We start from the raw sequence: 17,008 nt of genomic DNA on the forward strand, positions 1-17,008 counted from the left end.
AACAGATAAGTTCTTAAATGCCAGAGAGGAACTCATTCCTCTGATGTCATCTCCTCTAGCCTACACAAACTCTGTGACAGACTATATGATGAGGAGTATGCCTGCTTAATCACCTCACACACCCAGAATGAAATGGAGTTCTTGGAAACTTCCATTCTGGTGACGAGTCCTTTTTAGAAAGCAGCACTGAGGTCTGACAGGACAAAACAAAAACTCCTGCAGATCGCTGTCCACAAACTCATTCAGGGAGGCACTTGGAAACGAGGCAAATCTGCCATCATGAACCGAGGGATTTTGAGTCTAGGCTACGGATCCCAGGACAAATTCGAAGGCCACAGACCTCCAATCCATGGTGTGTTTAGCATCATAGCTCAGGCCATGAAGCTCTCCATCTCTCATTGAGGAAGCCAAGCCCAACAGGAAAACTGTCTTTAGTCTGATTCCTGACCGACAACTGATGTAGAGGCTTGAATGTAGCTCGAGTGAGACTATTCACGACCAGAGTAAGATCCCACATCGGAGGTTTGAGTTTTGGTGAACAGGATTGTTTGAAACTCTTGAAGTGAACATGATTTTTCAAACTCTTGAACAACATAGAGATTTCTCAGGATGAAGAGATGTCCACACCCTTCAGGCACAGGACCAACCCCAAGGAAGCCTTGTAGACCCTGAAAGCTGAGATGGAAAGAGCTCTCTCATTTCTGAGAAAGATTAGAAAATACACTATCCTCTGACTAATGTTCTGAGTGGAGAGAGAGCCCGTCAACGACCCCAACCACAGCAGACAGCCCACTTGGCCCTGGTAAACTGTTGACGAAGACCTCCTGAGATAGCTGGCCATCTGGCTTGCTGCTTTGCAAGGAAAGCCTCCTGCTCTCGGGAGATACTTGACAGTCTCCAGCTGTGAAGTGAAAGAGATCCTACAGATTGGTGGAACCTTTCCAAATGAGACTGGCAAAAGAGGTTGTTGAAGGGGGAATTTCTCTCGGAACCACTGACAAAAGATACAGAAAGTCTGTTTGGGAACCACTCTGCCTGTGGACACAGAGGTGCCGCCAAGGTCATCCTGAGATTCCAGGAACTCATTACTCTGTTCAGAACCTGACGGCTCAAGCAGAACGGAGGGAAGGTGTACACCTCAAGATTGTCCAAAGGATGCTGTAAAGCATCCTCTGCCAGAGGAAGAGGATCCTGGACCACTGAGAAGTAGACTTCCAGCTTCCTGTTGAAGAGAGTGGCAGAGGTCTAACATGGGGCTTCCTCAGAGATTAAACGGCCTGTCTGCTACGTCCCAATGCAGAGACCACTACGCACGTAGGACTTTACTCCGACTTAGCTTGTTGGCTACCACATTCCTCCTGCCTGGAATGTATCTGGGCATGAGGTCCACAGAGTTGTTGATTACCCACTGGTGGATCTCAACTGTTAATGAGTGGAGCTGGTAGCAGAAAGGAGTCTTCTCTGATAAACAATTCTGGGACCATGGATAAAAAACCTCTACCTTCTGTCAAGGGGATGTCCTGACAAAATACACAGCACAGATAAAGTTCTAAATATCCTACTGTCAACTTTTGCATTGTCAAAGTAATTGCACTGCAGACCAGGGAGAAGCCCTTGAGCTGCCCTGGAAACATGCATCTTCAACAGAAGAGACCTCTTATGAGGTGATCCTTTGCAAGGCCAGTTTTCCTATTTTACAAAGTCTCACTTGTTTTTGTAAAATTTCATTTTTGTATAATTATAATTACAGATCACACAATATCATAAATGACAAAAAAAAAAAAAAAAAAAAAAAAAAAAAAAAAAAAAAGTACATCATTTTTGTATAAATTTATAATTACAGATCAACACAGATCCAACCACATATCATAAATGAGACAAATCAGAACAAAAAAAAAAAAAAAAAAAAAAAAAAAAAAAAAAAAAAAAAAAAAAAAAAAAAAGGTAATAAATTTATTTTTGTAATATTATAATTCAGATCACACAATATCATAAATGAGACAAATCAGCAAAAAAAAAAAAAAAAAAAAAAAAAAAAAAAAAAAAAAAAAAAAAAAAAAAAAAAAAGTAATATTTCATTTTTGTTATAATTATAATTAAGATCACAACCAATATATAAATGAGACAAAATCAAGCAAAAAAAAAAAAAAAAAAAAAAAAAAATCCTGAGTATATTTATTGTAAAATATTTATGTGATACAGTACCTTTTTGAGAGGTACTATACAAGTCGTTTTTGACATTTCTTTGCACTTTACTTTTGCAAAATTACAATTACAGCTGAACTACTCTCATCAAATATAAGAACTAAAACCCACAGCAATCCCTTTTCTTCCTTGGTCGTCTTCTCCCAAGCTGAGCTACTACAGTTGTCATGGGTCATTTATGGCCCATTGCCCATTGAAGTAACATGAAAATTTTACCCGGTAAATTTATCCAAACTGTGTGGTGCGCAATATTATTACTCATAATAGGCAGCCGGGTATTTGCTCAAAAACTTATAATTCCTCATGATCATGCCCATCCAGTAAGGGTTAAATAGAAAACACCTACCAAATTATGTGATTCATGATAACACAATAATCTAAGAGATAATTAAAATCATGAAATAACACAAAACCCAAGATATAATTTTAAAACGTCAAGAGTAAGTTTTTTAAACTGATCTTCTTTTTTCCATTACTTCTTGTTCCTTTCCATGGCTCTTAACCATACTTGCAACTCAATCCCATTTTCATCATTTATTGATAAACAGATCCTTCAGGCTACCCTTGATGGCCTTGCTCAACTAATTTATAACATAAACATGTATAGAAATCACTACTGCATGAACGATGAAATCATCAGCATTAATTTCTTATAGCTGAACTTACCCCATGATGAGTTCGGTACTGATCCATGAAATCAGAGACTGCAGCTTGTGCTGCAGAGTTATTTGTAGCATCCGGAAGGAACTGACCAAATTCTTGCAACAAATCCTCTTGATTCTCAAAAAGTTTTGCAACCTGTTTGAAATGAACATGTTAATTAAAGCTTCCCTTTAAAAAATTACTATAAAAGAAAAGTAAACACCTCATTAACACCTAGGGTTGTGAGATAAATGTATTTTTTACTGCTCAAGGATTTCATACAAAACTGATGCTTTAAAAGTAATAATGAGGAAGTAACAACAGTGACCAACGTGGAGTGAATCAAGAACAAAATGCGTAACATTACACGTGCAGTTTCAGTTCTGATGTCTGTAAGGATAAAAACCATGGACTATAGCGTAAGAATGCATTTCAGATGGACCACATGAGCCCCAGGAAGGAAGTGTGCAAAGGAAGTTCAGAGTGCACAATCATTCGGTGGGATGCCAAATTGGATTCAAAATTGCCTTGAACACTCATTTTATGAAGACTTCATATGCTTATTTTAGTTAGTATGACAATTTGCTATAGCTCATTTTGTTAGTGAAACTTCAATCTTTTGATAGGTTTGCTTAAAGGATTAATTCTATTCTTCTTTGGCCAATTAAATATTGAGTGAAAAGGTGAAAATAGCAATCAATGCATGCAATAGGTAATATTTTACCCTATAGGATACCTTATATATTCATCTATCATACAATCAAACCCATATTTAATAAACATGTTATGTTTTTAAACAATGAGTAAAGCCCGCATTCAGTAATTGTACACAGAATATCCCCAAGATTGTTATATCTTACACCATATATCATATATAATCTCTTATGATGAGCACAGTAACCATCCGCCCACTCTCCAAGCACAAATGCCCAATGCCCCATGCTATGCACATTTACTTTGGTTCTGGAACAAAGCTTATTGATATGAGTACAATACAAGTTTCAGTTGAACATGTTTGATACTGAACATTCATACATCTTGTATCACAGTGTCCAACATACTTCTAAGAAACTGTTGCCAAATCATACAATTTTCATATCTCACTTCCTGTTCAAATGCATTGAAATTTAAATAATTGACCTCAGTATCTCATGAATTCAAATTATGATAGAAAAATAACAATGTTTGAATGTGAAATATTGAAATTATAATGCTATACATGTAGTTACATACCCAAGACTCATAATCTCAAGTGGGTGATGGTTGAGATACCATTAGTTTCCTTACTTTCCCTAGTTTTTATTTATCACACTAATACATTTTTCTTTCCAGAGTTAAACTGCCTTGTCACCCAAGCTCTAGGCATAATATAAGCAGAGTTAGCCATTTTTTGTAGTTTAGGAAGTAATAGAATGTGAATAAATGTTAAAAAAAAATTTTCCCCCTAAAAAAACAAGCTTGTTTTGTCTGGGATACAACCCTGTTCACAACCATTTGTTTTATATAGTGGCATATTCCATGTGTCAAGAAATACAACTTTCTAGTAAACTTGTCAATGAAAAAAACACAAATCTCTTACCTTTTCATACACTTCTGTTTCTGTTAGTGTTCTTGTTGGTGCATTTCCCCCTTCCTTCAAATGTCTCTGTTCCTTTTGATAAGTGTGTAGTATCTCCAAAAACTGTTTGTATATATCTGGCTGACCTTGAAAACGCAACTGTTGAGAAAATGAGACACAACTTAACATGACATATATATAACATAAACAAAAATTAAAATAAATTAGCCATAACAAAGCAAAGAAACACAATTACTCTTGCAGCTTCATTAGTTGAAAAAACAGGTCTAGTTTTATTTGCAAGTAAAACATTATACCAACTACTGGGGAGAGAAAAAGTAAGTTAGTTCTGAATATTGCAATTACATTAAAACCTTCACAAAGTCTCACAACAAAAAGCTTAAAAGAAATTTGAGAAAAAGTGTTTCCCTTTAACTTTGACCCACAACACCCACTTTCTACTAGCAGTACTCAGAAAAAATAACCTAGCATAATAATAAGAACTATTAATAATAATAATAATAAAAGTTGAAACTAAGGATGGTTTTCTTGCCAGACATTCAAGTTCACTGTTAAAGACCAAGGCTCTTCACCTACAAGAACAGCATCAGTAGCAGCAACAAATTGGACTCGGGAGCTGGAACAAGCAGCATAATCCCTGCACAGTACCAAACCTGTCCAAGCCCATGGACAATGTGAAAATCTCTTAATTACTGCCTTCAATGCAAAGCAACGAACACTAAAGGAATACAATATGCACTAAAAAAGTCCTCTCTTTAAATCCTACCAAGTCTAGTAAGAACTACACAGCACAATACCATGGCCAGATTGTACATCTTACATGTGGTGTATAATATATCAGAACCTGTATACAACCACAATTCTTGAGTCTGAGCTTCGATCACTTAAAAATGAATAATTTTAAAGTTGAGAACTAGGGATTGTTTCTGGGTGTAAACATTGTTTACTGTGGCAGATCAAGACTTCACTAATATGAATAGCAGTAGCAGCAACTTGGACTTTTAAGAGTTGGCAAAATCAGAATAACTTCACTTCAACACCAAGCTTGTCCTGACAAATGTACTATAACAAGACAATGTCTCAAGTTCAGTTTTCACTATACCCTATAAACCCTAATAAAAATATGTACTATAACAAGACAATGTCTCAAGTTCAGTTTTCACTATACCCTATAAACCCTAATAAAAATCAAGATCATGAATAGAACACAATTTTCAGGCCAGATGTATAACTTATAAGTGTACACATTACAGAATACTGTCATAGCTATCAAAACCTTTATAAAAAAAATTATACAAGATGTTACTTTAGTACTTAAAAATTATATTTTTTCAACTGAATGGTACATAAGGAAAAGTAACAACAACATTAAAGTACAGAATATTGAGAATCTTGCCACAACTTATAAGCTTAAACTATGCACAACTGAACACTTAACTAAATTAAAAGACTTTTCTATCAAGCTAATGCAACCAAAACTCTAAAACCTAATGGGCAACTGCTACAAAAACCTACAACTACCCTACTTCCAAACCCAAAACAACTCTCACCTTAATTTTATTGACATAGTTAATAGCATGATTGAACTCTACAGGCTGTGCAGGTGGCTGATGGTGGTGGTGGTGATGCGGGGGAGGTGGCTGAGGCTCACGGCTAGGATGCTGAGGGGCTGTATTAGTGGAATGCTGGCTACCACTAACACTACCTGTAGTGGAATTAGCACTAGCATTTGCATTCGTGCCAGTAGGAGTGGTGGCACCCACACCAACACTGCTTGTGACTTGACTGCCACCTGTGCCAACTACTGAAGTAGTTCCACTTCCAGAATTGGTTCCAGTGCCAGCACCAGCACCAGAGCCTGGCCCAGTCCCTCCAGTCCCGGAACTGCTAATATTATGCACTCCATGTGTACCAACTAGATTTGGGCCAGTGTGGGGTGCTATACAGCTTGACTGGAGAGCCGATCTGAAAGAAATTGAAAGTGCCATCAGCAATAAAAGAACATTCCATTATAAAATAACAGTATCACACTGAAGACCAATTATTTTGCATTAAATTTGCCTAGTTAGTCTATACAAATATTTGAAGAAAAATACATCTTACATCCCAATTATCAATTGCAGTTCACTTAAACTATATGCAATAGTTTTAGATCACCAATTAATTAACCCTTACAGGCTGGGCTAAATTATATATTAACCCTAATTGATGGATACCATTATTTGAGTAGCAATAACAGGTTTTGAGTGGTGGACACATTCACTCCTGGCAAGCTTCAATATTACGCACCGTATGATTTGGCTAGATCAAGAGGCAGAGTGTTTCCATTATAATTAATGGGCTATAAATGACTCTTGGCGACTGAACTCTCAAGTCCCTTTAGCCAAATGTCTCAGGAGTAGTAATAACATGTTGTGGGTGATGGATGGATTGATCCTGGGGTGAAGCAATATTACGTGCCTTCAATTTCAAGGGAATAGGGCGAGAGAGAGGTGCCACTACTTCTATAGCCCATAAATTCACTAATGGCAGCTTTTAGACTGGACAAGATGAGAGATTGTGCAGCTTAGGGCTTGTTTTGGTCTTGACTTCAAGGCAGGATATACTGCCTTCTCTGTCTCACACGACATCTTTTAGTAAATTTGCTCATAAATATACCAAGGGGTTGTTGTTAGTTTTAGTTCTTACCTTTTATGATAGTATGCCAATTATAAATGTGATTTTGTAAAGAAAAGTGCAAGGAAATATTAGAAAAAAAAGATATATAAAGCCAAAAAAGCTACTGCATCTTCGTTTTCGGTAAATTTGCACAAATATTCTAAAACAAATATGCTCAGAATTTGCTAATAATGTTATTTCTTATCTGTTTTGATATGGTGTGATCTGAAATTATAATTTTACAAAATAAAAAAATTAATCTATTAGAAAAATCACGTATAACTTCGTTAAATTTAAGATTATCTTGTAAAAGAGGGCCCACAACAGGTTGTCAATAGTAATATTTAACTTCTCATGGAAGGTAAGGGAATTTTTTTATGATTTTTCTTACACCATGTGCATTTGCATTATCTTCCTCTTTCCATTGATGAGATAATTTTTTTTTATTTTGCCAACCTCAATGTTTACCCAGTCTGGGATGCTGCACACTGATAAGTTACCCTGTCCACTAAGGGTTAAGAAGCAGCAGCAGTTCGTAAGTACTTCACAACAAATATTATCTGTTATGATATTGTGTGAGCTGTCACAATTTTACACAATAAAATAAAATTTATTACCAGAAATATGTATACCTTGGTAAAATTTACGAGTCTTGTAAAATAGGGCCCACAAGGGGTTGTAAATAGTAATTTTCAAGTTCTAGGGGAAGGTATGGATAACTTTTAAGTACATTTTTTTTTTTTTTTACACCATATGCATATCTTTCTCTTTCCATTGGTTTTTTTTCTTTCTTAATAAGCCAACCTCAAAGTTTGTATCTTCCATGGGAAGTTGAAAGTGAATGTTTCCAATTCTCTTTTCCCGAGACACTCGTAAAAATATGCTAATTTTTCTCACTTTTTTTTATTCATTTATTTTTTATTTCATTTTGTAAAATTACAATTACAGCTCACATAATAGCATAACATTTAAGACTTAATTCTGAGTATATTTATGGTAACATTGGGGAGATGTAGTACCGTTTACTAAGTTATACATGTTTTATGGGCTCCTTTTATTAGATGGAATTCTGTTGGAACAGAACATTTTTAACATTAATGTTTTCATTAAATTACATTTATAGCTGACAACCTATCGTAAAAGATAAGAACCAAAACCAACAGCAAACAGAGTATATTTATTGGCAAATATATACAAGATGCCCTGGGACAGGGAGGTGTTAAATCTCAAGTCACACTCACCTCCCTCTATCCAGTAATGAGGTACTAAAGTTGATGTAAGTATTGCCATAAGTCAATTACAGTCCATTCAAGTGATTGGAACATTTTCCCACAAGATTCGACAAACTTCTTGGCTTAAAATATTTATTCTCACCTAAGACAAACTGGATAGATCATCTAGGGTTTTTATTATGCCTAACATGATTATGCCCAGCCTGCAAGGGTGAAACCTATAAAATCCTAGCTGGGGATCATGGTGTACAACAAAATATAAGAATATGGCAACACATAACCAAGAATTTGATTCTACAAACCATTAATCCCTGAATGATATCAGATGTTTTGTCCTCGATTCAACAGCCTAGTACTATAACCTTCAGATTCCATACTTATTATTTCCTTTCAGCTAAATTTACTAAATGGAAAGGAAGAAATCTTTGTTCATAATTTAAAAAAAAAAAAAAAAAAAAAAAAATGCTCAACCAACACCTGACCTTACTAAATACTGAATACCAGGAGTTACACAAGCCTTTATATGATTATAAGCTAGTTCACGCACATAGGGCCAAAATAATAGGCTCTAAAAGGTCTGGCCAACACAAAAATATGAATAAAATTGAGTGCAATTAGTAGGAAATAACTGCTGTCGTCAAGTTAGCCACTGGCAACCCTCATGAATAAGAAGGACCAACTGTACTCTCTAACCATAAAGCTGCAACCTTGGCTGCCTTCCAATGGTAATTTCAAGTGTTTATCACATTGTAATTTGATAAAAATTGCAATCTTTTATAGTCAAACTCCGCCTTTTTGGCCACAAAGGCATTGACTGCACAGTTTGCCACAGTTCTTCTAAACACGCCACGACAGTGATGAAGAAATGTCTCTGATATTTTTTATACTAACAAAATATTTGGTAATTACTGTTTCATAAAAAAAACTTCATATGTTTAAGAAGGACTAAGTTATTTTTTATGGGAAAATGAATGTTTCTAAAAAATTTTTCCTGAGATTTGACAACACCTGTTGGGTTAGTGCTCCGTTGCCACCTCAGCCCAACAAGGTCATTCCGTGTCACGGACCCACCATGTAAACATCTCCCGCTTCTCACTGCCCCCGCCTGCATAGTCAGACTAAGGAAATAATTTGTTATGTTAATTGGTACTTTTAGATGGTCCGAGGCTGAGAGAGAGAGAGAGAGAGAGAGAGAGAGAGAGAGAGAGAGAGAGAGAGAGAGAGAGAGAGGCTGAGATTGACTATAGATATACATACATAAAACTACGGTTCCTGGTGTTGTGACATGCCGCTCAGATCTTGAGTTCACGCCTCCCCCAAAAGCTATGAAAAAATCACTGGCTCTGTATCATGACTAATTAATACTGCAGTGTGGAATCTGCAGTGGGAGGTTGAAACCAACATTCTTTGGAAACTTGAATTTCAAGTCAATGGCCTCTGTGTGCTTGTTCCATGTGAATAGGTTTCATCAACTGAAATATAATAATAGCAAGGACCTTCATATTTCTACTGTAATCTTATACCCTTTAATGACTACAAACGCAACTGTCATTAGCTGCATTGCCAGACTTCTTTACTTATTTAATCCAGTCATGAAATTCTACTTATCGCTCCCAAGGGCTTTCCTGAAGCAAGAGACTGTTCCGGGACAAGGTCAACAATTTACAACCTTTGAGGAGCCAATAACAGTATTTTATAGCATTGTATCATTTTTTTTCATTAGTGCGTCTGGGATAGATACTGGGCACTTTTATAATTCATTTAGATTAGAAACTAAATCATCCTTATCCTATCCTGTCATCTACACAGTATTGTATGACTGAACTTTTTTTTTTGACCTGGTATAAAGAAGGTATGTCAGCTTCTGCCACATTTACACACCATCTAAACTTTGGTCAAGTTTTTATGAATCAAATTTGGGAAATGTGGCCATGTCAAAAATGTACGTACTACATTTCCTAGTAATTTTGGTTTGATTATTGTCTTGACATTCTGGATGTGGGTTTAAATCTCATCCAGGTGTCATAATTTCTCCACATGGTTCTTCACATGAATTTATGCTTTGTAGTGACAAACATATGCAAATTATCAAGAAACTGAAGTAGTATGCAAATTATCAAGAAACTGAAGTAGTAACAAGCATATCCAATATGTAAAGAACCTAACAAGGTCAGAAAGCACAGTCTTCATTACAATTACATAACTGGTAAAAAACAAGTGATCAGTAGATTTCAAGTTTACTCCAAGCTGCTATGATGTTCTGGGATCTGTGCATAAATTTTTCACTAGTAGTCAGTGGATATCACTAAAATTTCAGCAAAAGTTTGCAGAGCGTAGGTGGCAAGGGTTATAGACTCTTAATCGTGGAAGAAAAACATATACAGGAGATCTGAATTAACTTAGATGAAAAAGAAAATATCTGTCAATGTTTTTGAGCCGACTTTAGAATCACACCAATTATACTTCTAACTCAGTTAGACTGCTAGAGGGGTGGTTCGAGGTGGGCCCTTTAACTGTTAAGACCTCAGGTTTGTTAGTTATGAAAAAATACAAATAATTACAAATTTGTCATTTGTTCATATACAAAACAAACCTTCGGTCTTAACATTAGGATAGACTTACTTATTGGAGGGAGGTAAGTCTGTAACTGACTGGGAGTTTGCCACCTAAATCCATTTCCGAATATTAGGAGAATTCTAAGAGAATGGACTATAACCTTTGAACTAAAGATCCCGTTCCAGCTCATGATGGTACTCTCCTTAATACCGCCTGTAGGTAAAGGAGTAGAAAGAAAGTAGTAAAGACAAAAAGACCAGTCATCCCATTCATTCTACTTTCATACCTTCATCTAAGACTAGACACAAACTGACCCGCCAGGGGTACTGGATGAGCTATACCACTTGTTGGCCACCACCACTGGACCCAAGGAAAAGGTATCCAAGGATCTATGGGCAACATCTTTTAAATAAAAGGAAGAGAATGTCGTTTGGCGTTTCCAAACACCATCTTTCAGAATTCTCTCGACAGACATATTCTTCTTAAATGCCAAAGAAGCACTCAAGCCCCTAATGTCATGAGCCCTAGCCTTCCGAAGAAGAAGAAGAATTCACTCTTCTCCTCTTGGCCCGAGAAATAGTCGCGAAATCCAGTATCCTCCAACACTTGACTGGTACACGCCATGACGTCATCGAACTTAGCGATGACGCCGAGCTAGAGGAAGAAGACGACGAATCACGCCTTTTCTTTTTGCCTTCTTATTAATTTTCTTCTCTAAATACTGTAATTTTTTCATTACAGTCTGTACTACCAAGTCAGAAAGTGTATTTGAGTCCGGAAGCAGCGAAGAAGACTGAGAATCAGTCGGCTGTGACGTCATTGCGTCTGCCATGTCGGTATGTGACGTCGGTTGTGACGTCACCAATCTTGTAGGTAGAGACTGGGCTGCTGCTTCTGGCATCCCTGTGTTTGCAGCAAAACCACCCCCAACGTTCTGCATCGTCGTAACCAAAGAAGTTGTTGGCGTAGCCGCGACATTATTTCCCACAAAGTGCAAACCCGGGGGGATGGGGAATATTTAGCGCTGCCGGATTCTGATGGAACCGTGACGCCATATAATGCGACAGCAAACCTTCCAAGGTTGGTACGCCTGGAAGGCCTAGCGCCGCTCACGTACCTTCCATCCTGTTCGAATCGGGAACCGGCACCTGGAACAAAGATGGCGATGCTCCCCCTCTCGCTGCTGGGAACAAAGGAGCGTAAATATTATGCATCAAATTACTCAAAATCCCTCCTGGCGTTTCCGAAAACTAACCACTAAGAAAAACTGAAGGGGTATGGGACAAATCAAAGGCCGGTGGCGAAACATATGGAACAGTGGTGTATTGCCAATACAAAAGAAATTTCTTTTGTATTGGCCTTTGTCATAAAACTTCCTCCACTGTTCCACCGACCAACCACGACAAACAGAACAAGGATTAGTAATCGTACATACATTTTCCCTACACCTACTACACATTGGATGAGGATCCTTCGACAAGTTAGGAATCTTGAACAAGGGAAGCCACTGACTCCAGGGCATTTCCTGTCTTGTCTTCAAAACGAAGATCATCCCGACGGCGATGCAAAACCCTCCATCTCTCCACTTACACTCTTTTACAGCTCACACCACACTGAGCACACTCAGAAAGAGAGAATTAATAAGAAAAATGAAATTGAAATGGATAAAAAATGGGCAAACTAAAACAGGCTTTAAACAGACAGACAGAGAACATGTCCTATCTTAAAGGAGGTAGAAAGGTAACTGGCGGGTCAGTCACACGACGCCGAGGGCATTCTGGGTATACATGCCCCGTGACCTGGTATAGATGCCAATAGTCCCTGGATTGCACAAGTTTAATTTAATTCTACCGGTTTCCAGCTTGGCGCTAGTAAATTCTAATGTTAAGACTGAAGGTTTGATAGTTATGAAAAATACAAATTAGTTACAATTTTGTCATTTTTCATACCAATGGCAACAGACCTTATTACCGACACAAAACAAGCTGTAATAAAAGGAATGTCTGTGGTGAAACAATATCGTCGCAATCGACTAAACCTAATCAACTATTATGTCACCTAAGTCAATAGGAAAAACAATCAACAATCACCTCCGTCAATAGGAAAAAGAAGACTGCATACCCTGCCAATCTTTTCAGTTTTTGAATACCACCATCATACCAGCAAACTGAGAATATGCCCAAACCTTTACCTTCAAAAATTACCTAAATAAGTGGCTTCATAGTTTTGTTGAAAAATGACTGTAGTTAAAGTCAAACAAAAGAAGTTGGTCAACCCATACACAAACTTCTTACCTGGGTGGTGGTGGATGATGTGGAGGCTTAACTGTTACAGCTGGCGGTGGTGGAGGTGGGGGATGGTGAGTTGGAGTGATGTGATGCTGCACACCCTGCGGAGTGTGGACCACCGTTGTCTGCTGACCAGGAACACTTACACTTACCTGCAAGAATCAAAGGCCTAACTGTAATAAATGTTACGGGAGCTTCAGGAGCTTGGACCCTTGTGCAACAGAAGCATGAAACTGTCAAACCATGTTAGTAGTTAACACTGGCTACTCACTCTTATCAATCATATTTGATAGAGAGTCCCAACTTCACTACAACTTATAACTACAAGGGTGCTTATAAAGCAATATTTTTGTCATGTATTTCATTTTAAGTTGGTAACTATAACAATTATATTTTTCAAGATGGAAAATGAATGAACCAAACATGTATAACCAAATTTAATTGAAATAAAGCCCAGAAGTGATAACCCCCTCCCACACCCCCTTCCAATACCTACATAAATGAATGAAAGTTGGATATGCTACAAATACTAGTTCGAAGGCATTTCCAGTTTCTTTTTGCTTCTAGTATTTACTTTGTAGTAATCTTGATATGACTTTCTTAATATAACATTTTAATGTCATAAGCTCTTGGAACAAAAGCCAAACAATATAACCCTGTACTAATTAATTTATTCTGTGGAAAATAATCTTTTAATAATGAATTTAACTGCTATTTTTTGTAAGGTGGTACATCTTCAATGGTTGTTAGGATGTTACATTGCAGGTTGCACGTTGTGAATATGAGGTAATCCTAAACTTTTATGAACTTCAAGCTGCAATGCTGCTTTCATGTCTCATGATCTCGCTATGATAAGGAAGAACAGCAAATTCATATTGTCAACTTCAAAGCTTCAAAATAATTCTCAAGTGTAGTTTCAATACACTATATTTAAGTCAAACAAGTTGTGTACCAATGGAATACAAATGAAAAGCTACCAATTACTAAACTCACAACCAACAACTGTTAATAAAAACGGATCACAGGTTACTGCTTCTTGGCAGCAACTGATGAAAGTATTAACAGGATACCTCAAACCCCAGGTTGTTTCATAACACCTAATTAGATTTATCATTATTTAATCTAAGTACTCATTTATAGTCTTCCCTTCTTACTGTCTTATTATCGTTCCCAATGCAACTTTTATGGTAAAATTATCTCACTTGCAATTGTATTACCCTCTTCCTGTCCTAGCTTTGCTTTCCTTGGTTTTTTCAATCTTTCTTATCTGTTTACTAATAAATTATGCAAAATAACAACTTATTTTCTTACAATCAGGCAAAACACTGACTATATAGTAATACATACTAGGTCTACTTTTAGTAGTAGACCTCTTCAAAGCTTTTTTTCCAGAGCAATTCTATTGGATAATGATGCTGGAGAAAGGACCAAAGAGCCTAGCAATCTGATGATTATCCCCTCCTTGACTAGCACAAATTCCGATGAGAAATGTTATTTCAACTGAAGGGGTCTACCGAACTCCAAGTAAGAAATGGGGAATATATTGTGACTGATACTATAACTAATAACAGGTAGTCTCAACCAGACTACTGAATTAACATACTAAACTCTGACACTAAGTTCTGTTCAACAATGCCAATTTAGTATGGATTTAAAAATTTTCATCTATACAAATATTCAAGCTCACCTATATACCTAAATGACAAAATTACTTCCATGTAAATTTCATCAACAACAATCTTGTCCCAAATGAATGATTGCTAAACTATGAACCAGGAATTACTTTATATATACATAAAAAAAAAAATCCTAGCCTCTGAGGCCTACAGAAGCAATAAAAGCAATGACGAAACAAAACTAATAAAAAACACATTAAATGGTGACAATGAATCAAATGTAAGAAAACAATAAAAAGAGCTATAGGTGGAGACACCAAGACAAAACATCTGCGTGCAAACCTTCACCTGCTCATTCCCTTGCACCTCAATTTTGTAGCCGGGCGGAAGAAAGGTGTTGAAGCCAACAATGAGCTCTGGATGTCCTCTGAACAGCTGTGAGACTCTTGCAATGACGCCTGGGGTGTCAATGGATTGGGACTTGAATTCCTTCATAATATCCAGAAAGTCATTGTACACTTGAGGTTGCTTGCCAAACCTTAGTTTTACCTAAAGAAAATAAAAAATAAATAATTTACAATACGCATGTCTGAATGAAATTCTAGTCACATCAAGCCGCTGTTTCAAATAAAAAGGAGACAAACAAAAACATGCAGATTTTTCTACAATGGTCCACAGTTGCTCTCATTCTACAGTATAAATTTTTGAAGTTTACCGTATAATTGTTTTTACAATTGTATCATTTTTCAAATCTTAATTAATTTTATAACCATTTTTCAACTTATCCCAACATCAATTCTTATTGCAAGTGGGATCCAACTTCTGTCTGTCTTCCACTCTCCTGACATTAATGTTAGTATTTTAAAGTATAATAATGTAATCTGTAAACTGGACTGGGGTTTTCTTTTTCTTAACGGGTAATATGAGGTGGGTGAATTCCTCTTCATGAAGAGTAATTTCAGCTCAATGGAAGTTTACAGCAAATTCAAGAAAACAATTCTTTCTTCTTACCAATATCACAGGCAACTGTCATTCCATAAATTACCTTTGACTAACTAAAATGCAATATCATTATATTCAAGGTATTCTATCTACTTTTTCCTCATAAACATATTAAGAGAATGGGCAGGTTTACCAAGCTTTTTTAAAAAGTTGACAATCACTTCTCCCATTAAGATTTTTTTTCAAAATCTTGAAAAGTTATTTTATTGCTCTTGAGGAATTGTTAATGATAAAAAAAATTAATATCTGAATACCCAACTTTAAAATGAACCAAACTCCTCTTTTAAAAACACTACTAAAATCAAACTATCAACTTAAACATGGTCATATAAGTAAATCAAGATACCTGATCTAAGTAGGAAAGCGCATCTTCCACTTTTAACCTTTGGAACTGACCAGATCCTTGGGTGGCCCCAGCTGCTGCTGCTGCTGCAACAGCACCAACTGCTGCTGCATTCTGGTGGACAACATTTGCACTGCTCATACCTGACACCTGGGGGAAAAAAAAAAAGAAAAAACAAAAAATTTTATTTAGCAAACATAAGATTCAAATAATAATGCAATTAGTTTAGAATAACAATCCCTTGTTTCATGTGTGCTTACATCAAATAGATTTTTTGATCATTATTACAAATATCAATTAAAATCTTTTATCACCTTAGAAAATGAAATTTCTTCAAAACCAACCCTAGCAACAAATTATGTTAAAGAAATAACTCTTGAATTATTGTGAAGAACTGTAATTATTAAGACAGATATCTGAATTCTTGGTAAGATTTACACCTTAAAATACTCTACTCTACAATAACATGCTGCCAGTATTACAGCGGAAAACATGAAAAACTAAATCCTATGAGGAAAACTAACATTCTGCAATAACACATCCCTTGTTCACAAGTCCTTCCCATTACCTCACTGACCCTTTCGAACAACTTCAAGTTCCATAGATCAGAGAATTTGAGAGCATGTTCTTTTATTCTATATTGCTATACTAACATTTAAGAACTATGCTGTGCACAGTCATAATTAGATCATGACAAGGAATATGGCAAGCAAGAGTGGACAGAAAAAGAAAACCAATACATTAAAAACTTACTAAGATATTAATCTTGTTTGATCATTCTTAATAAAAACAATCAAAAAACATATCAAAACTATCTAACAACAAAAGCTAAAACTGTTTCATCAGAGTGCAAATATTAAATCATGCTGGAAACAATCACCACTAAA

At 36.4% G+C, this 17,008-nt stretch overlaps 1 protein-coding gene across 6 annotated transcripts in view; it reads right to left on the reverse strand.

The window, feature by feature from the left end:
* LOC135197233 (paired amphipathic helix protein Sin3a-like) overlaps nt 1–17,008 on the reverse strand; it is a 107,353-nt gene that overhangs the window by 44,696 nt on the left and 45,649 nt on the right. For 4 of the 6 annotated variants that reach the window (XM_064224323.1, XM_064224318.1, XM_064224319.1 and 1 more), the window contains 6 exons: nt 16,125–16,271; nt 15,119–15,325; nt 13,167–13,312; nt 5,977–6,391; nt 4,427–4,564; nt 2,872–3,003 (listed from right to left, as the gene is read on the reverse strand). In XM_064224323.1, the coding sequence (XP_064080393.1) occupies nt 2,872–3,003; nt 4,427–4,564; nt 5,977–6,391; nt 13,167–13,312; nt 15,119–15,325; nt 16,125–16,271 (1,185 nt within the window). The remainder of the gene's footprint in view (nt 1–2,871; nt 3,004–4,426; nt 4,565–5,976; nt 6,392–13,166; nt 13,313–15,118; nt 15,326–16,124; nt 16,272–17,008) is intronic. The other 2 variants (XM_064224322.1, XM_064224321.1) reach the window with 2 other exon arrangements.

The sequence above is a fragment of the Macrobrachium nipponense genome, chromosome 18 (assembly GCF_015104395.2).
Source record: "Macrobrachium nipponense isolate FS-2020 chromosome 18, ASM1510439v2, whole genome shotgun sequence".
In the NCBI taxonomy this organism is placed as follows: domain Eukaryota; kingdom Metazoa; phylum Arthropoda; class Malacostraca; order Decapoda; family Palaemonidae; genus Macrobrachium; species Macrobrachium nipponense.